Source organism: Pseudoliparis swirei, chromosome 20 (assembly GCF_029220125.1).
Source record: "Pseudoliparis swirei isolate HS2019 ecotype Mariana Trench chromosome 20, NWPU_hadal_v1, whole genome shotgun sequence".
Taxonomy (NCBI): Eukaryota; Metazoa; Chordata; class Actinopteri; order Perciformes; family Liparidae; genus Pseudoliparis; species Pseudoliparis swirei.
Window position 1 is genome coordinate 21163731 of NC_079407.1, and position 22750 is coordinate 21186480.

The window sequence follows — 22750 nt, forward strand, 5'->3', positions numbered from 1 at the left end:
TAGTTATGTTTATTTTTAGTGTTAAGGTGCATAAATTATATGATAAAAGATGACCGAAGATGATAAACATTGTTAAACAACCGGTTGACCTCCCTCTCCAAAATAGAGAGCTGTGGGGGATGAGGCCGGGACTGTCCATCGTCTTTCAGAGCAACAGTAACACTTGTTCAGCTGGTTTGCCGGGGCGGAGGTCCGTTCCTGGAGTGGGTGGGGGGGCTTTAGGAATGTAGTCCTTGTCCTCACTCCTCAACGCCTGCTCCCTGTGCAGCCCCAGGCGTTGTCGAGGTCCATGGCTCACTCTGCTGGTGCTTGTTGGAACACAGCAGTCTTCACAGAAGCTGATGTCTGACGTCACAGCCTCTGCGTACCCAGACAGGTATAATTTCTCCTTTTTTAAATGTTGTGCTAAACCGATCAGTGAGTTTTATGCTACGGTGCACCACTATTCAGACTATCGTCAGATCATAAGTGAAATCTGACATTGTTAAAATAGTTTATCATACACACTTCATTTAAAGGTCATAGCATGGTTTGTCATAAACACGTTCATAAAATGTCATAGTTTATAATATATTATAGTTTAATATGTCACAGTAAAATGTCCTAATATTTGTATACCCTAACGTTCTCATCTGCCATGAGAAATCTCGTAGGATAGTATGTAATAAAAACTGTAATTAAAATACGTCATAAGATAGTATGGGCCACAAAGTTTTAAATATAAAGTATACATTATTATATTTATTGACAAAACAGAGACAAACAAACATGGCAGTCAGTCAGTCGTGTGAGAATGTGAGAAAATTACGTAAACATTTCATGTAATAAATCATAGTTTAGTAATAGTATTGTAATGTATAGTGTTGTGTGTCATACAAAAATATCATAGTATAGAATGGCATAAGTATATATTTTTAAAGTATAATTTTAAAAAGTCAAAAAACCTGTATACCACAAAAAAGTCATTGAAAACAGTCAAATAATTGTATGTCATAAAAATGAGTCTGGTATAGCATAGACATGAACACAAGTCATTATATGGTACTTCATAAAGAAGTAATTAAAAATGTCACACGTCATTAAGAAGGCGATGAGAAAGAAAGAAATGTTTGAAGAATAAACCAGGTGTTATATGGTCTCTGCTGCATTCCTCTGTGTTCATGTTTTTTTAATGGACGATCTTTAATCTTTAATTAACCCACGTGCCTACCTCTTTATTTACCTTTTTTTTATACGTCGGGGCAATATCTCACATTACGTACTCCGGCCCAGAAGGTGACGGTAAACACTTGTTAAGCATTGGCTGCATCCCACGGATAATCTGAAAGAAGAAGTATAAATATGACCTAGTTATTTTAATGAGTATTCATGTATTCGTTCTACAGACGAATTTGAACTATTAAATGCTGTGCCAACTAAAAAAGGCCGTAAAAACAGCAGTCGCATGCATTGCCTCTGATATGTATGTAATTACACAACCACAATGTGTGCCTTTTTCGTTGAATTGTTTATTTACGTTTTTTATTTCTATTTAGTATTCCTTTATTTCTGTCTTTAGTTATTAACCTCTGCGATTAACCTGGCATGTTAGTTTGAATGTATGTATTTTGCTTTTAAATTGTCAATACATTGTCGATAAAATTGGTTCGGGTCACCTGGTATCACGTGACTGACCCGGAAATGATCGGGACAGACTAACTGGGTTTGTTTCTAGCATACTTAAGTGAATAGTATCTAAGGATGGGTATCGTAACGCATAGTCACTAAAGTAACCGTGATACAGTGTACGAGCCCAGTAACTAACATACAGACGGTATTTACTGGTAACTCGTTAGCATTAGCTAGTAGTAGCATTAGCTGTGAGGGTGCAACACGCTACCGCTAGGTGGCAGCACACGGAGCTGCAGACACGCAGCAGGAGCAGCAGGTGAAGGAGGTTCATCATCCGGTGATATCGGCCAGTAAAAGGTGCAACGGTCAAAGACGATGTTGTCAATGTTCGTCAGGTCAGCTCTCACCAAATGTAAGTTTGTGGTTGTTTCCCCCTCGTTTTATGTCGTGATATTAATGAACATGTGCTGTAAATGTAACAAAACATCACAATGTAGGCTACCTGAGTTTAGATGTGTGTGTGTGCGTTATCGCGTGAGTTTTGAGAGGAAATATTATTTAACTGTGATTAAAAAGCTTTAAAACGCGATATAGGTGAAAGGTCACCAGCAATCTTGTGTTCATGCAAGGTTGTGTTGCAGCGCTCATCTGGGCTCTCACCAGTGCTGGAGGGAGCATGCAGGTCATTTAGTAGAAGTACTAATACCTTTTCTAAAAGTCAACTTAAAGTTACCGTGAGGAACTTTTAACTGGTTATGAAACTGTCTAATACTGATGCCTCGGTTTGACCTTCATAAGTAAACAATACCATTAGCATGAAGGTTGGTTATTTCTATTTAGTTATTCTTAATTCAGGTCCTGCTGGAGGGAAGGGTGGTACAAGAGAGTACACTTTCCGGGTTATACTTCTATACTTAAAGTATTACAAGTAAAAGTGCTCTTGCGATGAAAAGTGTCCGTTGTGTAAATAACCTATACACGTTATTGAGTCTTATCTTATCTAGTTAAAAAAATAAATACATAAACAGCTTTTCATCACATAGATTACTACCATCCACAACCCCGGATAATAAGTTACTCTACGTACATGTGTTCTATCAGGCAGACAAAAAGTGTGAAAACTAGTTGTAATACGCTGAAAAAGATGTTTTGCACTTTTTACAGTCGTTACAGAAATATAACGAGTGGCATTGTTGGAAAGAACGCAGAATATCCTCAGTAGCTTGACTTGCAGATACATTCCTTGATTAGTAGTTTAGTGTATAACATCTTAGAAATTGTGAAAACCAAAACCCAATGTGCAAAAAGCCAAAGCATAACAATATTATTCACACAAGTAAAAAAGCATCAAATCTCTCACAATTGAGAACAAAGAATTCTGGAATCGTTGCTTGTAAAATGATCTTAAAGATGTATTGCAAAACACAGTGAACTATGTTCTCGATGCTCTCTGTCTGCATCTGTAGGTCTAAGCTACAGTTTGTCGCTCGCGGAGGATTTCAGTCTCATCCTGTTGTAGTTTTCCTGGGTGAGATGATCTTGTTGTTTGTGTCGTTGTGTCCGTCCCCTCTCAGACCAGAGGTCCTGGCTGCCCGGTCAGGCTGCCGTCAGGGCCATGTCATCCTCAGGTGGAGCCGTCTCTCCTTACACCACCCTGGCCATCAGTCACCCAGCAGAGTCCGTCACACACGTGGAGCTGAACCGCCCTGAGAAACGCAACGCCATGAACAGAGCGTTCTGGAGGCAGGAATCTGTTCATATTCATACGCAATCATTTGTCTCAGACACCATTATGGCATAAAGAAATCTTAATTGGCTAATTTACTGTATTGCACGGTAAATTAGCATTTTTGTACGCTAAGTGTGTCTGCAATGACCACTTTCGTACTGCGTGATTTCATACAACTCACAAATTGCAAAGTAAACAACTTAAATTCATGATTGAAACGCGTACCCATATGTATTTGTATGACTGTTTATCCAACACCGATACGTTTGTTGTTGTTTTTCTTTCCCCAGTGAGATGGTGGAGTGCTTTAATGAGATAGCCGGGGACCCGAGCTGTAGAGTGGTGGTGTTTTCTGCAGCTGGGAAGGTCTTCACAGCCGGTGAGTATCGGACCGTGTGCATTTTTATTTTTATGCCACTTATCTTTTATTGTAACGTTGTATTTATTCTATGTGCTGTGCGACCGTCCAGGTATCGACCTGATGGACATGGCCGGAGACGTACTCAATCCGGAGGGCGACGACGCGGCCAGAATTGCCTGGAACATGAGAAAAATAATCACCAAGTATCAAGAGACGTTCTCCGTCATAGAGAAGGTCAGAAGAATGGTTTCTGTCACAGACATGATTTACATATATATATATATATATATATATATGTGTATCTATGTATGTATATACAAATAGACAGCATTTAGAATGTCGCATTGTCAGCATTCGGTTTATTTTTCTTCTAGTGTCCAAAACCTGTTGTCGTGGCCATCCACGGAGCCTGTATTGGGGGAGGTAGGACTTCATCATCATCATCTTCACACTGTTACAGTGTTTCCATGAATTCTGAATTTGAAGACCAGGTACCCCAAAGTTAGATTGGTGGGTTTTCTGGTTTCACTTTAAGAAATAATTAACTAGTTACGGTCGCCCAGAATGATTGGAGCCGGTTTACCATCGGCTGTGTTCGCGGTCATCCAGGAAGCTAAACGTTACCAGACAGTCAGACGAAGTTGAACTTGCTTTGTGATGCATGAGTTTGTATGGAACGTATGGCTGCTCTTTTGAGTTTTGTTACTACAGTTTGCAATCAGAAAATGTTCCAAGTGAGTTTTCCCACCGTCATGTTCACCGTGGGTTGTTGTGCTCTCAGGTATTGATCTGATCACAGCCTGTGATATTCGCCTGTGTACAGAGGACGCCTGGTTCCAGGTGAAGGTGTGTACCGGTCCATCTATTCATCAGGACTTGTGCTGAGGAGAAATGGGAAATGATTAATTAATGTAATCACCTGAATGAAGATCAGGCTTTATATTTGTTTTTGCAGTCCGTTTTAGGTATTTAATTAACACTATTTATTTTACTGAGAATTAACTCATATTTTCTTGCCTTTTGTCAGTTTTGGGGCTCCATATTAAAAAACAATAAGAACGAAAACTATCATTTCCAATGTTATTTTAATTATGTTATTTATTTTAGTTATGTTATGATATAACTAAAATAACATTGGAAGTGAGATATATATACTGTGTATATATATATATATATACTAATATATATTTCATAATGCACAACAGAACTACCCGAGTAGATAGTTTTCACACACCATAGATAATCTGATCGGACACTCGGATGATGTCACCATTCTCAGCATCTGCCTTTGTGGTCGGCTTTATAGGAAGTTGATATTGGACTTGCAGCAGATGTTGGAACTCTCCAGAGACTTCCGAAAGTCATCGGCAGTCGCAGGTAAATCATTTGAATCAACAGCTCTATCATCGTACATGGTCATGGGCACACCACCAAAAAAAAATGTTCATTAATGATTTCTCTTGTGAATCTAGATGGCAGGATGGAATTGGTGTTTCAAACAGTTGCAAATAAAATCAATGTACATTGCGGATTTTTGTGACTTTGGTCAAACTGAACTCAGCTTTTTCTTTTTTTTTTACACTAGTCAGTCTAATCTGTGATCAACCGCAGCCTCTTGGGCTTAAAACACGGCATCCGTTCAAGGAAATAAAGATATCAAAATGTTTGTTGTCAAGACCATATACATAACTAACGCCTATTAAGCTACAGATTTTGAGTTTCCTGTGTCATGTGACCTGTTGTCCAGCCTAGTGAACGAGTTGGCTCTGACTGCCAGGAAGATGTTTGCCGATGAAGCCAAGAGCAGTGGGCTGGTCAGGTAAATGCTTACAGGTGTTTTCTTTTCCTACGTGCTGAAACTGAGCCGATTGGCCAGTTCTTTCTTGTGTTGATTCTGACTCATTCGCGCTATCATCTCAGTCAAAAGGTGAACCTGCTGCATCAGCATTTATTGGTAAACTGACGGATCTTGATGAGCTTCGTCTCAGTGGAATCACATGCAGTGAAGTGTTTATTTTTATTATCCAGAAATCTTCAGGCTTTATGGAAAGCTGTTTTACATTCAACAGATGCCGATAGCCATACTTCTGTTTATCCCATTCAAAATGAACATTTGGATTTGATATTCAAATTTCAAAACATATCCATAATTAAATATATTAGTGGATATTTGCGATTTCTGTACATTCCCCCCCCGTCAAAAAATTAAGGTGCCAAATGTTAAATGTAGATATTATAAAATGCAGGTGTGGATATCTGAAAGTCCAATTTACAGAAATGGCAAAAGTGACATTTCCTCAAAGAATGACAGTGGATATATCCGAGTTGGTATGTTGTACATTTTAAGGATTTAAATATATATCTTTTGTTTGGAATAGTACAATCAAAGTTGTAGATACCCAGATATACAGTTTCTGCCAGTATAGATGCCATCGTGGATATATTTAGCATTCTGACTACGAGAAATGGCATTTAATATCTACACATTCCCTCTTCAGCCGAGTGTTTCCCGATAAGGAGGCCATGATGGCTGCAGCCCTGGAGCTGGCCGGGGAGATCGCTGGCCGCAGCCCCGTAGCCGTGCAGGGCACCAAAATCAACCTGATCTACTCCAGAGACCACAGTGTGGCAGAAGCACTGGACTACATGGTGAGAACAGCACCTTTTTATTTAGTCTGCCTCACAGCGATGTATATTATTAAAGCACTGAGCACCTTGTTGGTCCCTTTCCAGGCGACCTGGAACATGAGCATGCTTCAGACTCAGGACGTGATGAAATCAGCTCAGGCGACCATGGAGAAGAAGAGCCCCAAGACGATAGCCTTCTCCAAACTCTAAACCCGCCAAACACAAGAGATGCCGTTTATCTCTGCCTCCATGTGACTCGCTCCTAAAGGGAAATATAACAATAAACCTTCTGAATTCAAGTTTCTCCCTTACGCCAAACGAAGACGGAAGGCTTTAATTGCTCTGAAGTAGTTTTTTTCCATACTAGATGAACAGATTTTTGCAGCTGCAGCCACAGATCATCATCAACGACTGCAGTCGGTTCCCCCCCCCCCACTAAATACACCTTGGATATGCATGGCAATGTCATATGATGATTCCTTCTTAGGATTGGTTTCTAGAGATCTGCGTTGTTTTGGTTAAACGCCTATGAAACGGAAACTCTGCTTTCCATATGAAGTCATTTGTGTGTACATTTTGTTTTGGGTGAACACAGGATGAATTTTACAAACTGAAATATCAGAAGTAATTTTTGTGATTCATTAATCGACGAATCAATGTTTAATCTTAATAAAGAAACTCATCCGAGTTAAGACTGGATGGACAGACGAAATATCCATTTAGTTAAAAATGTGGAAGTGCAAAGTGGATTTAAATAACTTAAAATGCTTTATTGATAAAAATAAAAACTTTACACAGGTAGAACTAGGACACATTCAGAGGATGCTTGGCACGAAGCTTCTGTAAGGTTTTCTGTGAAAAGATTGGTAGAAAGCAGTTATGTAAGAAGCAGTCTTTATATATATATATATTATATATATTCTCAAACATGCTCATAATTCAAAAGTTTACCTTGTGGAACTCTTTGGCCTTCAGTCTGTTTTTTGCATACGTTTGCTGTCGGTTCCCGGCGGCTTTCTGATGCTTCACCTCCTCCAGCTGATCATACAGTCTGCAGAGACACACGATTGATTATCAATACGCTGCATTGTTTGGATTGACTGTAATCATATCAGATATAATATGTCGTCAGATCGTCAGTCCCTGTTTACGCCCCTCTGTCTGAGGAGAGCATCGGGTGTGAGAAGAGACGCACCCGATCGTGATCTCCTCGTCAGGGAGGCAAATAAAAGGCAAGGAGGGGAAAACACCGCGGGAGGAGAAGTTATTCTTCTCCTCTGCCTGAAGCAGGTTCGGTCTGTCAGCCGACTAGCGGCCCGGCTGAGAGCTTGTGTAGGAAACTGATGGAGCTCGAGACTGAGCTTTGCTTTCAGTTCTTTTGATTGATCACAAACCGTAAACCCTGCAGACCTGACTCTGCCCGTGATTGCTGCACTGTGGCGGTGTCCTCCGTGCCGTCCTGTTAAACAGTCTATACATAATTCTTAGGAAAACTTTAACCCTTCAAAAATGACCCTTTGCCTTTTTAAAAGTAGTATAAGCAACATTTACTGCACAGTAGACAGTGGAGAGGTTACAACTACATAATATTGCAGCGGTACCTCTGAGTTCTGTGGTGCATCTCAGAAACATCCCGCTTCCTTTGCTCCGCTGTGCAGGTCTTCACCTCGACCACTGAGGGAACACAGAACAAATACCAATTCTCTACACAGATTGTTGCTAAATACTTTACATAGCGGACAGTTAACCGGTCCTGGTTCCACTTGAAAGACATGTTAGAGCACTCAAGGGTTATAACACACTCATTTCATTCTCATAACCCTTTAATTCCAAGTCAGCTATCCGTATCAGAAGTCTAACCGTAACATTTTAAACTGAGCTCACGGAGTGCGTTCACATTCACCCGAAAGGATTTATTGACAAGTAGGCATAATGCAACTGATCAGATTAAAGCCATTCCAAGAGGGTGAATGGATGGGATAAAAGTTTTGCAAGTTAAAAATGTCTCTCAGGAGACACAAATCTTGATAAACCTAACCATACAACTTTAAAAAATGTTTAACACTACATATTTGCGCATATCTTTGACAGAGTTAATGGATCCTTGTAGTGGCACATCTTCAGAACACACGTGCAAAAGGCTCCCATCTAAATTAAAGTTGCATAGAACTATTAAGTTATACTGTAGGTAAAAAACATTCTCCATTAAATTCAGGATGCTTCTATAAAATCGAGTGATACATTTTAAAAAATCACAACTGAGTTTAAAGGGATATAATTAAAGTGTGAAATGGAATTGAAGTTAAGATACCTGGAGGGAGGAGCTGCGGCTTTTTCTGCTTGATGGAGCCAGACTTCTCAGCGCGAGTCCCCTTTGACTCGGTATCAGCCTGATGTCGAGTCTCTGACATCTTGGCTTTACAGGGGACTGGTTTAGATCCCTTAGCCACGGGCTGCTCTCTGGCTTCGGCTGGAACTCGGATCTCAGGTTGAACCTTGGCGAGAGCCCCTTTGGCCTTGATCTCCTCCACCCTGCGGGACGACCTCTGGAGCAGCGCACTGCGCTTCTGCTGGTGGACCTCCTGCAGGCGACTGGAACCCCACTGAAAGTCCAGGAGCGTCACTGGCTCTACGGACAGGAAGTTTTCACAAGTTTACAATGTTCGGACCGAAAATAAAGGATTCCAGTTTGTTTAAAACTTTTAAAAAATAAACTAACATTATCAAGAGGTCTTTGTATTGTGTTTTAGACATTTTACCAAAATGAGCATGCTAACCAGGCCGCCGTGTCTTGTAATACCAGTTGAGCTGCACAGAGGGCTTGTTGTCACGTTGAAGGTACAGCCCCCGGTTAGTTTCACGGTAATCAGAGACGGTTGGCGCTCTGGCAAGCAACTTTTTATCGCCATCCCAACCCCATCCCATGTAGTAATGCCCCCTATTTGTTTAGTTTGGAGCGAGTGGCCTGGCATTAGACATCACTAATTTAATCTGTTTGAGTGTGTTGATTAGTGCTACCTTTTTGTTCCTGATCCCTAAACATCTTGTATTGATATATTCAGTCTGTAACTGCTCTGACTTTTACCTGGGTGTGTGTGTTTCTCATCTTCTGGACTCTCTTCCTGCGACATGTATTGGGACCCCTAGAAGAGACGACGTCTGTGTTTAGAGTTCAGAAAGACGCCTGCCCTCTGTCTATACGGGTGATTTTAGCTTCAGTAACCTCCGTCTCTTGGGCTCGCTGTCCTTCTTCCTCCACTCCGTCTGGATGATCGTCGTCCCACATTCCCACTTCCTCAGTGTCGGTCTCCTCCTGGTCCTGCAGCGTGGTGTCCGTCAGGCTCACTAGCGTGATCTCCGACTGCTCGAGGATCCCCTTCTCCCCGGCAGCTTCCTGATGGACAGGGAGAGATGACGAGCAGGTATCTCAGCCGATGACAGTGCAAACATGTTCCAAAGAAACAAGGAGAACAAAGTTTAAAAACATAACAGAACTAATACTTCCCAAAATAAACTGTGACCTTTGACTACAATTAACGCCGTGCAGCGGTCAGCGTGACAGGACGATGCTCTTAATGGGGCAGGTGTTGCGTTTAGACATTAACTGACTGGCAGTGACCATAAAGGAGGATGCTCGAGTGTACAGGCAGACATATCGTACCAGTATCTTATAGGAGAAAGGCCAGACGTGATTTCCGTCTGCCGCCGCTCCCTCTGGCAGCGGCATGTCCACACGAGTTGCATCGTCACACATTGTTAAACGGGACAAGCTCAGAGCTGTTAGCTCCACGTCTGCGGCGGGAGACAGCATCAGGACAGATTCATCGGGATGGCAGTCGGAGGTGATTAGCTGGGAGGAGGAGTCATGTGAGGCGGGGGAAACAGCAGCGCAGCCAGACGGCTCCTCCTCTCTGAGGCGCTCGGGGGACGGCTCGGACTCGACAGACGAGTCAGCGTGGGCTTCAAACTCCTCAGAAGATGCAGAACCACGACTCTCCCCGCAGGCCGGCTGTCCCTCAGGAGACGTCGGCCCATCGTGATCGGGCAGGTGAAAGATCATGGAGGGCTCCGCCGTTTCGTTGTGTGTGACCTCAGCCAGCAGCGGGTGAAACGAGTCAGAGTCTAGAAGCACTGAAGCTGGAAAATAAACATGAACCGTCATTAAGCACACCGTGTTTCTACCCAAGACTGAATGTCCATTTACAATTCTTCTATGGCAGGCCGCTCGGGAGGATCACAAATATTTGAAATAAATGCTGGGTGCAGCTCTTCATCTCTAGGCTCATGTTCTCTCTTCTTATTGGGAAAGACGATGGTGCTAAAACATTTTACACTAACAAAAAAAATACATTCAACTAGAACGGGCACTCGGTAGAGCACATACCTTCGCATATCACAAGATTGGGCATTGAATTATGAACATTTTGGCATTAGTTGCATGCCAATTGGATAAAAATTGACCGTGCTATGGTAAAAAGAAGATCTTGACCTTTGACCCGATCAATCCCAAAATCTATTCAGATGGTCCCTGGATAATAACCAATCATCCCACCAAATTTCATGCGATTCAAGAAGATGTTGATATTTTCATGACCTTGACCTTTGACCCGATCGATCCCAAAATATAATCAAATGGTCCCCGGATAATAACCAATCATCCCACCAAATTTCATGCGATTCGGTTTAATACTTTTTTAGTTATGCGAGTAACACGCATACAAATAAATAAATACACTAGAATGGGCACTCGGTAGAGCGCATACCTTCGCATATCACAAGATTGGGCATTGAATTATGAACATTTTGGCATTAGTTGCATGCTAATTGGACAAAAATGTATCGTGCTATGGTAAAAAAAATAGATTTTGACCTTTCCATGACCTTGACCTTTGACCCGATTGATCCCAAAATCTAATCAAATGGTCCCCGTATAATAACCAATCATCCCACCAAATTTCATGCGATTCAAGAAGATTTTGACCTGTTCATGACCTTTGACCTTGAACTTTGACCCGATCGATCCCAAAATCTAATCAACTGGTCCCCGGATAATAACCAATCATCCCACCAAATTTCATGCGATTCGGTTCAATACTTTTTGAGTTTTGCGAATAACACGCATACAAATAAATAAATAAATACACGGCGATCAAAACATTACCTTCCGCATTTTCAATGCAAAGGTAATTATATTAATGGCTGACGTTTGCTAAAGACTGTGCAGTAGAAAAAAACTCACTCATTTTGACTCGAGTGTCCCGACTCAAACTCTAACTTGGGCTACAAACAGACGATAGATATACACATTGTGCATGATCGTAATACACTCCAAAAAACACACACGATTATTTTACAATTAATTACAACTGTAATTACTTGAGTAGTTTATGCCTCACCTTCAGTCCCCTCTAGGCCCAGGTGCATTGGACTGGTTTGGTTCTGCACCGTCTGGCCTTGTGGCTGTGGATTCGCAGCGGGGGTCGAGGCGCTGTGCAACGAGGCGTCAGGAGGGGCCTCAGTCGAGACACCGAGATCCACACGGGCTGGAAAACAAATTCAACATTCAAGTTCCAACCGCATTCTCCCCTGTCCAACGTCACACTGTGGGGACGTTTGAATCTGACTAAGTTTACATGCAGGCACACCACTTGTAGTCAGTATATGCTTGTTATTAACAATGTACACAACGTTATTGCGCATCATTGGGCAGCAGGGGAAATAAGTATTTAACACGTCACCTATTTTCAGAGATCCAAGGAAGCGACAAGATTTGAAGACGGTTTGTGTTAAAGAACGGGACAAAATCACACCTGCGCAATGCATGAGACGAGTTTCTCCGTACAGGAGGCATCTCTAAGCTGTCGTTAGCAACACAAGCTTTTGGATCAAGTATAAAATATATTTCATTAAGCGTATTCAATTATTTTTCCGTGTCATTTCATTTTATCGAACGTAACATAATCTTTGAACTTATTTAGTTTTCTTTATATATACGGATCACTTGGGTTGTTAGTTACCAACATCTGGTGAAAACATCATGGCAATAGCACCTTTAATACTTATTTTACCTGCTGTATGTGGTTGTATGATTTAATTGAATGACAATAGATAATATTAAATTACTGCCCCAGCACTATTGTGGCATGAAAACTATTTCAAATGCAAAGAGTACGTATCTTTAAATTGGCATTGATAGAATAGGTTTTCATTAATTAATTATTAAATAAAACATTGTGAAGAAGACAATTAGCCATCATACATTATTATGAAAAGGTTGCAGTCTTTCACTCGCCATTTAAAACCATACAACCCATTTAATTTCCATACGCTTCCTTTACCTGAGGTTCCACTGTGCTGGGCAGCAGACTCATCCAGCTCCACAACCAGCAGTCTCATCCGGCTCTCTCCCAGCCCTCCATCCAGCCATGTGGTCGACTCCTCGGACGGCCCCGGTCCCGTCAGCTGGCCGGTGTAGAAGTCCTGCCCGCCGCTCAGCGAATGGGAGCTGGACTGATTGGAGAGTCGACCGATCAGCCGACTCAGAGTGGAATCCCATCCGCCCTGGTCGAAGCTCACCGAAACCTGCGAGCCTGGTAGCTGACCAATCATGGACGAGTGAGCGGACGGTTGACAGACCAACTGCTCCATGGCCGAGTCCCTCTGGTCGGCGGCGAGGCAGGACGACTGCTCCGCCAGCTGGCCAATCAGAGGTCTGAAAGAGTCCTGCTCCTCAGCCAGTGATGGGTCCTCGCCCGAGAAGTGCTCCGGGATCGGATTTATGCCGTTGTGCAAATCCTGAAGCAAAAACAAAATCAGTTAGATGGTGGGTATTTGTCACAGCAAAAAGATATTTAGAAGTGAAATGGAAGATTTGCACACCATATTCACCTCTCTTTTAAATACAAGTTAAACAGTTTTCCCCAAGTGGCCATAAAAAAAAAAAAACGTTGTGTTACAACTTAAAATTGCATAGCAGCTATTGTGGATTGTGAGTCACTGACCAGGACACTCCTCTGTGCTCCTGCGGTGTCTGAGGAAATAGAGCGGAGAGACGCAAAGCTTTCATCCTCCCCCCTCGTCTCTGAGACTCGAACCAAAGCTTGCTGAGAAACTGAAGCGCCGGGTTCCTCCACGTATGAGCCTTCGCTGTCTGTGGACCAACGAGAGGAAACGGGACACCAACTCAGGGGATGCAACCTGGTGTAAAATACTCATTTATGTGCAACCAGTGAGTTTTTATGCATTTCATCTTTGGATGTCTACTATACCGAAACAAATGATATTCAACTATGTCGTAAAAAACAAAAAAAACAATGTATAGAGTAATACAAAAGGCGAGGCAGTGCAGCAAACAAATACCAGCACACAGGTGTATCTATCAAGCTGAAGAGAGAGAGAGGAGGAGTATACCTGTGGTTTTGCCAGCGGCATTGAGGGAGATGTTTAGCTCCCTTGTGTATCTGTCTATAATGTGCTGGATGCTGCTGTCGTTAAACAGAGAGGCCACAGCCAGACCAGGACTGCCAGAGGCCGGGCTGTCCTCGATACAGGAGCTTTGTGCGGACGGAGAGGAGACTTCAAGAAACTGTGCTCCTCGTCCTGGTTTTGGACAATGCCCGAGCGACGGGGATTTATCTGCTGAAGAAGGAGAGGGAAACAGATTATAGTAAAGTTAGAAACACAAAAGGGCATGTTGTCTGGATTATATACAGTATGAGTCACATGTCATCATCATCGGATAGTCTCACCGTAGAAGGCATAGTTCAGATTTCTTGAGTGTGAGCTTGTATGAGGTACCATAGTCAGTGTTACCTACAGTACATTCATGCAGAGCAGCTTTCAACAGACGGTGAAATTGAAGCATATTACAACACGTCTCACTATATAATTCATTGTTTCACAAGATTCAAAATCAACCACAAAATTCTGCACCGAACCACGAAGCAAAAGCACGGTGTGCTACAAGCCACACGCGCCTGCTGTCGCTCACCGGCATCGACGTTTAGCTCAGGGTCAGTGGTGATGTAGCTGCCGGTGGAGATGGAGGCGGAGGAGAGGCAGTCAGGTTCTGAAGTCCTACGTGCAGACTGAAACATGCACACAAAATAAATGCATTAAAAAGGAGATACAAAACGAGTTGGGACACGCATACATGCAAATAGACAGAGCTCAGTTCAAGTGTAGAAGCCTCATGAAATGTATTTTCATCAAATACACTTTAGGTCCAGGTTAAGTCACATCATAGCTCTGTGTGCAGAAACAAAACAACATCTAGACACACAGAATCACACACACATGCACACTCACAGACACACAGAATCACACACTCTCAGACACACACGCACACTCTCACGCACAGACACACACAGAGCTCAGTTCAAGTGTAGAAGCCTCATGAAATGTATTTATCAAATACACTTTAGGTCCAGGTAAAGTCACATCATTGCTCTGGGTACAGACACAACACAACATCCACACACTTGAAAGAGAGCAAAGAGCCAGTTATGTCTGTCCTCGGCAGGATCCGTTACCTCTGTGGAGGGTCTGTTGCTTGTGACCGCAGGACCAGCATAGTCAGCTCCTCTCCCAGGGTTAGGCGAAAACGGTGAGATCATCCTTAGGATCGATTCTGGAAACGGTGTTCAAACCAAGAGGACATAGCTTTATTTTCCTCACATTATTTCCCCTCCCATCAGTAGTCTTTATCTCTTCACCTGCCGTACCAGTCCCTGAGGATTCTGAAGATGTCTCTGCCCCGATCAGCAGCCTCTCTCTCCAAAGGAGATGGCTGGATCTCCCTGAGCTCGTCCCAGAGCCGGTTGAGCGCTCAGATGACCGCTGCCCACCGCTGGACCAAGAGGGGGTCTGCAGGGTCCGGTCAGACGACATCGACGATTCCGAGTCCTCCTGCCCATCCCAGCCTAGAGCGTGTGAGGGGACTGTCGCACTATCCTCCGGTGGGCCTGTGGGTAAGAAACATTGACAATCCAAATGAATGACAATCAACCAGCGACAGCGTAGTCATGTGTGGTGCGTGTGATGAAAACTGTCGTGCGTTTCTGTGGCTGAGCCGACCTGCGACTTGGCTGGCGTTGACCGGTGTCTCCACCTCCTGGATAGCACTGAGCTCGTGTTGCTCCGTCATCATCTCCATGGCGCTCAGCCTGATGCGGGTCACCGGGGGCTTCGCTGCTCGAGGAGGAGGGGGGAAGAGTCCAGAGGGGAAGGTTGAAGCTGGGACAGGTCCGGCAGGAACATCGCTGTGACAGATGAGACCTTAATGGAAAATAAAAACAATTACTCCACCATATAGATGACTGCAGGCGTTTAAGGTGACATTAAGTCTCCACCTTTTAAATTTACAAACTAGCTATGTTAAGGGTTTGGAATGAGGAGTGCGGGAATCCAATGAAATTGGAATGAGACAATGTGACACTTTGGCATTAAAACAGTTTGTCAAGATCACAAATAGAAAATGGAATTATGTGGGATAGGTTTACCTTTCTGTAGTTAAACAGAAATTCTGGGAAAAAAGGTGGGAGGAATCTGTCAGTTACTTTTCTCACCACTGACAGAGGGCCGTTGTGTAGGGGAGCAGTCTTTCTCCTGCGGGTCTTCCAAGTGAGATAAAGTTCCTCCGTTCGACTCCTCGATGGCTCTCAGCAGGGATGCGAGTAATTTGAGGCGGTTCTGACCGATGTCCTCTGAAACCAGCACCTTACCGGCAGCCTCTGGAACAAGCTGTGGATGGAAAAATGCATTCTGAAAGTTGTATTATTATTTTTTTTCCCTTATACATGCACGCGGACACAGAGCTCAGTTCAAGTGTAGAAGCCTCATGAAATGTATTTTCATCAAATACACTTTAGGTCCAGGTAAATTCACATCATAGCTCTGTGTGCAGAAACAACACAACATCTAGACACACAGAATCTCACACACTCGCACAACTCACACACAACTCCACACACACACACACACACACACACACTGAGCTCAGTTCAAGTGTAGAAACCCTCACGAAATGCATTTAAGATCAAATACAATTCAGGTTAGGTAATTTCACATCATCGCTCAGTGTAAAGAAACATTGTTTTGTTTTTTATTCAATTTGTGTAGAAACAAACTGATTTGTCTACGGTACTGCAACAAGAAGGTTTCCTCACTTACTTGTTCTTCAGTATGAATCAGAGCCTGCAGTATCTCATTTTGCTGCCTCATCTGCTCCATCTCTGCTTCCTGTCTTCGTCGCTGCTCTTCCCGCCTCTGCCTCTCCTCTTCTCGCCGCCTCTGCTGCAGCGCCACGGCCTCCCTCTGATCCAGCACTCGTCTCTGGACCTCCAGCAGCTCTCGTCTCTGACTCTCCATGTCGTCGTCATCGTCGTCCCTGGAGCTCGGGGACCTGGACCGTACGGAGCCGTGTGGCACGGGCCCCCTCTCGACCACAGGTACCCTCTCTGTGATGTGCGACTTAACGGCTTGGATGGGATCAGAGGTCGGCTGGGACGGGAAGCTGGCTGAATGTTGCGCTGGTAACCGTTTGTGAGGCGGCGGCTCCGAACAGGGCCTCACTCTCTCTGGAAGGTGCTCCGTCACTCTCTGCATTATGTTGTCGGTCAGCCACGCGCTGACATCCGGTCCCCGGTTCATCGAATCGCTCGGAAAGGATCCAACTTCATCCAGTGGTGACCGCTTGGAGCCAACGCTCACACTGGGAAGTCGTGCGGGCAGAACCGACACGTCAGACTGCCTTGGGGGAAGTTCCGCAGGGGGTTGCAGTTTGGCCTGGATGCATGGGGTCGCCGTAGGGGTCGTAAGGAAATGCGGGGGAGCTGCAAGATGCGAAGACCGAGGGTCTTGCAGAAGAGGGTGAACAAAGCCTGCTGGCTCAGACGACGTGGCGGTCAAGTTGTAACGAATCTGAAGAGCTCGCTGGTATTCCTCCAGATGATGACGAGCCACTTCCACCGACTTCTGGTGAATCCTAAAAAGAGGTGGTCCGAGGAATAAAAGTCAATTACATTTAAATCACGGCCTCAAAGGGCTTTACAACGTATACTTAGATCCTCTGAAGAGGTTCGTTACCATAACAAAAGTAGTTTAATTTCAGGCCTTAAAAAAAACACCTGTTTTGTTCCAACAGCCGCTGTTGGTACTCTTTAATCCGTCTGGTGTGGACATCTTCACCTGCGGGAGGCACCAGCTGCAGAGTGCAGAAGCAGTAATTATTCACTGAAGTAACTTTTCAAAGGGTATCTTAAAGGAAGTCCCCGAACAACACCTGTAAAAGTTGACAGGAATATAGAGGGGCCTACCTCAGTGGCCACAGTAGGAGTGACAGGGGTGACTTCCTGGTCATGGACAGGTACTTCTGGTTGGTCCTGGGTCACAACAGCCTTCAGGTCTTCTCTCTCCTGCTGGGCCTCGAGCAGCATCTGCTCCAATTGGGCCTTCTGCTCTTCCAGCTCCTGAAGCAAAACCACCTGCTGCTGCTTCTCCCTGTCAAGCTCCTTTTCCTGAAGAAAAAAAAACACAGTTTAAAAATAGCAAACTTTCACTGGATATCGAATGCAAAGTAAAGAGAGAAAAAAGAAGACTGCAAGACTTTGAAGACTGCAGTTCACTTTCCGGTCATACTGCAGAGGGCCGGCTCATTTTGAATGAGCCTACTAGGATAACGACGGAACAAGATGTTGGCTTCTTTGAAAGAAATTTAAAAAATATAGAGAATACTGACTGATTTCTATCAAATTGACATTGTGATCAAACCACTGTCAATGTATAAACACAAGGAGAAGCATTTAAACCGGTGTGATCGCCTGCTCCTGCCCATGAGTACAGTGTTTAAAAGTAGCTCCTGCATTGTATCCTATTAAATGGGAATCAACACATACCCTTCTCTTGTGTTCTTCTTCAAACTCTTGGACTCTGCGTGCAGGTCCATCAGGAAGTGGAGGACCTGCTGTATACGACGGCTCCGTTGTCTCAGACGCTGGTGGAATTAAATAATTAACACAAAATAACTATCTCACAACATCGAAATATTGTAGTTTCTTTTTACTGTCATGGGAGTTATGTTTGGAAAACAAAAACAGGAGCATATTTCCGATTTGAGAAAAATTAATAAAAGTAGCCATGTATTAGACGGCACTTGTAATTATCACTCAAGTAGAAGTACAAAAATCAACTCTTTAAAGCAGGGCGACTAATCATGCAGAATGGACCATTTCAGAATATTATACATAACTTTATTGGATCATAATTATTGATGCATGAATGTGTTCATGACTTGAATGTTGCAGCTGGTAAAGCTGTCGCTCATTTTAATACTTTATATGCTGCTGGGTTTAATCGATAATAATATATACGAATATATTAGTTAACTTAACTATATTTCTTTTTATATTATTTAGTATTGTAAAAGTAATGTACATTATTAAAATAAATGTAGTGGAGTAGAAATTACAATATTTCTGGCTGAGATATCGTGGAGTAAAAGTATAAAGTAGCAAAAAATGTAAATACATGAGTGAATGTTCTTAAATTCTACCATTTTAATGCAATTTGTGACGGTTGAGACAATTGACTTGACAATACTGATCACTATTAATATAGGGTTTGCCAAAGCCCTGATAAACTAGTGTAGATAGGGCAAAAATGTGAAGAAATTAAAGAAAAAAATCTTGTATTTTTAAAATCTTTAAATAAAAATGTGAATCCCTTTGTGCTCTATAAACATCTTACTACAGCTGGTCACAATAAATGACTTACCCGGAGGTGAGTGGGCCGGCTCAGGGCGCTCCGTGGGGGGGAGGGGGCCGTTCTCCTCGCTGGTCAGAGAGCCTGTGTCGATGGTCGTGTCCCGCTCTGGAATCTGAGCGGTGATGGCGGTCGGTGAATCGGCTGCAGGGTCAGTCCACTGGTTCCTCTGGCTCCTGATGCGATCCAGGAGTTTCTTCAAAGCCCATCTGGGAGCAGGTTTGAAAGACTCTGCTGCAAGTACAGAAAAACCACTGAAAGACATTCTGGCTAATTAACTCCCTTATAAATCAAATAAAAAATTACCATTTTTTTGTAAAGCAAAATAAATCTTGAAACATCCCTTAAGATTGAATAAATTATAAAAGATGTATGTGTATCTGGGGCTTCTCCTCACCTTGAGCAGATGCCTCCTCTTCAGTGCATCCCGCTTCCCGCTCAGCATCATGTTGTTTTGGTACTGGTCCTTGCGTGGCGACTTCATCCAGGGAGACTTCCAGCTCTTGGTCCTGGCTGCCCATGGACAGAGCGGGCAGAGGCTCGGGTACCAGCTGGACCACCAGGTCACCTTTCACCCCTGGGATCAGACAGTCAAAGTTTAACGAGTCTCCATTGAAACTGTACCTGTATGCTGCGTCGCCCACCAAAGCAGAGAGGCTCAAAGCCATGACCATTTGAGATAAATTTCAATTCAATTTTGTTTATTTTGTTGAGCCCAATATCATCAATTTGCCTAAAAGGGCTTTATAATCTATACACATACGACATCCCTGTGCCAGGACCTCATATCAGATCAGGGAAAACTCCCCCAAAAAAGGAGAAAAAAACGTTTCACGGGGGAAAAAAGGGAAGAAACCTCCAGGAGAGCAACAATTGGATCAACAAGAGACAAGAGTGGAAGCTTCTGACTACTTCACAGTCGTGCACTTGAATACAATGACGTACAGAACCGCCCTTACTCCTCTCTCCGGTGTACATGTCCTCAAAGGCAAACTCTATCTCCCTCTGGAAGTCCTCCCTCATCTCCTGTCTCTTTAGGAGAGGCTGGAAGATCTGAGGAGGCATGTGGGACACCTGCTGTCTCCTTCTCAGCAAGTCCGTCTGCTGCACGTGCTCCAATTCAACGAGTAAGCGTTCGCGATCCTAAAGGGGACCATGAAAAACGGATCAAGTCAGATCTTTTAAAGAAGTGCTCACAAGATACTTTTAGCCTAGTACCAACTAATTTTCTGAGGATGAATTTATCTGAATTTTTTGAATGACAAACGTGTCAACACCAATATAGAGTATATACCCCAACAGGCATTACATAAACTGTGAGGAATGCTTTTGTCCTGCTGCTAGTCAACAGTATTTGCAAAACTTATTACGTGTTAAATTGGAGCAAATAATCTTGCAGCTACACATTTTAGTGTCCATCTACTCATTTCAGTAACCGGTAAATTGTACCTGGATGACATGTTCCCTCCTCAGAGCCTCCTTCCCTCTAAGGCGAGCCTTCTCGAGCTGCTCCTCTTTCCTCCTCTTTTCCTCCCTCTGCAAGTCTTGCAGTCTCCTCACCTCCAGCTCAGCTCCCTCGTGGGCATTCAGCTGCAGGCACGTGCATAGATTAGACAACTCCGATCGGAGGGAGGACACGAAAACTGTGGAGTTACGCGTGTGCAATAAACAGAGGGATTACCTGCTTCGAGTCTGCCTCTCTGTCCACGGTGCTCTCAGACATGTGGTAATGTGTGGCGGCGAAGGCACTCACGTCAGATTTCTTGACTACACACGGCTTCTTGGTATCGATGGTCTGCTGGAACAAGAGAAGCCAACGTGACCTTTACTCCTTCCAGAACTTAAACTATGCCCCTTGAAAAGTCTGTGTGTTACTTTGTAAACAGGACAGGTCAGATTGGCAGCGATGCTTAGTTGTGTGTTGGGAGGATGAATGGAGATATCAAGCCTGAGCCAAAACATCCGTTATAAGTGAACAGGTATGTAAAAATCGCCTGCCGCATTTCCGTACTGAATCACTTTGCCCGAACTTAATTCTGTGAAATCCTTACGCCAATTTACCACACTAACTTGTATTGTAAATTTTAAAAAACACATTTGTCGGGCCAACATGAAAATAGTGTCATTAATATCACTGATTGGGCACCTGAATGGGGTTTGGGAGAGGCACGGGAAGGCTGGCCACTTTTGCCGATCTTTCCTTCTCGGTCTGTAGCGCCTTCCTCCTGGCATTGATGGATCTACAGACAAGCAAATGGAAAGACTTAATGTTCAGTTAATTCTGACTAAATCCCAACAAATTTCCCCCTTTGGATGAATAAACTATCCATCTATGTAAATGTATTTCGGGAAAATGTTTGTGAAAGCTGCCTACCGGCTTTGCCTCTCGTCATCTTTAAGCCTCTGTGATTTGAGCTCCTTCAGGGCTTCCCGATACCGCTCCTCTGCTTTGACATGATTTTCCTCCTCTCTCTGAGCTATGGCATCCAAGTCGGGCTCCTTGTGCAAATAAATTAAAATTACACAACAAATTAATTATTGGGAGACTGTTTTCACATTATTGTGAGGTTGTTATATTGCGTTGGTCACATTTTGGTTTCAGCTGTGTTAATCTCCCTTTCGCTGTCTCCAAAATCATCTTACGTTTTCTTTTGCACTCCTGTGTCCCTGACCAACAAGCTGGAGGCTCTCCTGGTAGAGCTTCTGCAGCGCGTGGAGTTTGTCCCTCTGCTGTCGCTCCCAGTCCTCCCTCAGCTCCTGCTCCAGCTGATCCAGCTCACGCTGCCGTCTCTGCTCGACCTCTCTGCGGATCTGCAGTGCAATGTACCTCTGCTGCTCCCGCACCTATACCATGAGCACAACAGAAGAACACTTCTGGCAAACCGAAATGAACTCAAATAATATACATTTTAATTGATCTTTGTATCTCTTTTAACTGCCATATTGCGGTTTCTTTCTTCTTTATTTTGCTAACTGACATTTAAAGAGAGAAAGTATGTTTCTAATTCTGATATAGACACACGTATGTACTGTACACATTGATCAGATTCCTTGTATGTATACACATAGCTACTTGGCAGATAAAGTTATGTATTGCGTTAAGAAAAAACTATTCGGCCTGGTTTAAGTTATAGGCAATATTTCTTAATGAAACATCGTTCCCATCATACAGTAAGAAGCTGTATTTGCGGATATTCAGACATAGACATGGAGTGAAGCAGAAAGCAGACATCGCCGAAATGTACTTGTTCTGTTGGTAACGCCTGACATTAACATTAGATTACCTGCTGTATTCGTAATTTTCTCCTCCGTTCATGTTCCTCTCGTATTATTCGAGCCTCTTCGTTCGGACTTAGTCTTAGTTTGGCCACTTTCCTCTTCATTTCCCTCAAATATTGCTAGTGGCCATTTCTCAACAAGCAGGTAATGTTAGCAACTCCGTTTTTCGTGCTAACGCTCGTTAGATTTAGTTAACCTAGCTTCATTGTGCTGTAGGGTTCACCACCATGGACCGCCTGGTTTAAGCCGTAAAACCTGTTCGAAGTTTTTACGAAAATTATGACGTTACCGAACAAAGAAGAAACCAACCCCGTGAGTTTCGTTAATCACCAGAAATCCATGCCCAACCTAACAAGAAAACATGAACCTTTCTGTCCCACACG

The 22750-nt window shown here is 43.4% G+C and overlaps 2 protein-coding genes across 8 annotated transcripts; one reads left to right on the forward strand and one right to left on the reverse strand.

Annotated features, from left to right (window-relative positions):
* The first annotated feature begins 1727 nt into the window (after positions 1-1727).
* Positions 1728-7026, forward strand: ech1 (enoyl CoA hydratase 1, peroxisomal). The gene is made up of 10 exons (XM_056441500.1): positions 1728-2023; positions 3186-3354; positions 3631-3719; positions 3811-3935; positions 4076-4124; positions 4483-4547; positions 5008-5078; positions 5449-5520; positions 6200-6350; positions 6435-7026. Exons 1-10 carry the CDS (start codon positions 1987-1989, stop codon positions 6537-6539), a joined length of 933 nt encoding a protein of 310 aa, XP_056297475.1. The 5' UTR covers positions 1728-1986; the 3' UTR covers positions 6540-7026.
* A 52-nt stretch (positions 7027-7078) lies between these two features.
* On the reverse strand, positions 7079-22703 carry cep295 (centrosomal protein 295). 7 transcript variants are annotated; one of them, XM_056441489.1, is made up of 29 exons: positions 22373-22703; positions 21732-21932; positions 21463-21587; positions 21235-21328; positions 20770-20883; positions 20538-20678; positions 20048-20231; positions 19486-19665; positions 19101-19322; positions 18224-18321; positions 17645-17845; positions 17456-17532; positions 16500-17313; positions 15887-16091; positions 15405-15605; positions 15044-15292; positions 14861-14958; positions 14320-14416; positions 13740-13967; positions 13331-13479; positions 12668-13124; positions 11726-11872; positions 9991-10466; positions 9553-9723; positions 9415-9472; positions 8641-8958; positions 7931-8003; positions 7281-7380; positions 7079-7181 (listed from the first exon to the last, which is right to left on the reverse strand). In XM_056441489.1, the coding sequence occupies exons 1-29, from the start codon at positions 22469-22471 to the stop codon at positions 7134-7136; spliced, it is 5625 nt and encodes a 1874-aa protein (XP_056297464.1). In that variant the 5' UTR covers positions 22472-22703; the 3' UTR covers positions 7079-7133. The 7 variants fall into 7 exon arrangements, with proteins under 7 accessions (XP_056297464.1, XP_056297465.1, XP_056297469.1 ...); XM_056441490.1 differs by having other exon boundaries at positions 19101-19319; positions 20770-20886; XM_056441494.1 differs by having other exon boundaries at positions 15887-16070; positions 20770-20886.
* Between the last annotated feature and the right edge of the window lie 47 nt (positions 22704-22750).

Bases quoted from the DNA above. Each gene is read 5' to 3' on its own strand.
- ech1 (XM_056441500.1), top strand. From the start codon at position 1,987: ATGTTGTCAATGTTCGTCAGGTCAGCTCTCACCAAAT. The intron at 2,024-3,185 runs GTAAGTTTGTGG...GTCCCCTCTCAG, and splicing joins CAGGTCAGCTCTCACCAAAT to ACCAGAGGTCCTGGCTGCCC. The intron at 5,079-5,448 runs GTAAATCATTTG...CCTGTTGTCCAG, and splicing joins AAAGTCATCGGCAGTCGCAG to CCTAGTGAACGAGTTGGCTC.
- cep295 (XM_056441487.1), bottom strand. From the start codon at position 22,471: ATGAAGAGGAAAGTGGCCAAACTAAGACTAAGTCCGAACGAAGAGGCT. The intron at 20,887-21,234 runs GTGCCCAATCAG...CTCTTGTTCCAG, and splicing joins CTCTCCCAAACCCCATTCAG to CAGACCATCGATACCAAGAA. The intron at 20,679-20,769 runs GTAATCCCTCTG...ACGTGCCTGCAG, and splicing joins GAGAGGCAGACTCGAAGCAG to CTGAATGCCCACGAGGGAGC.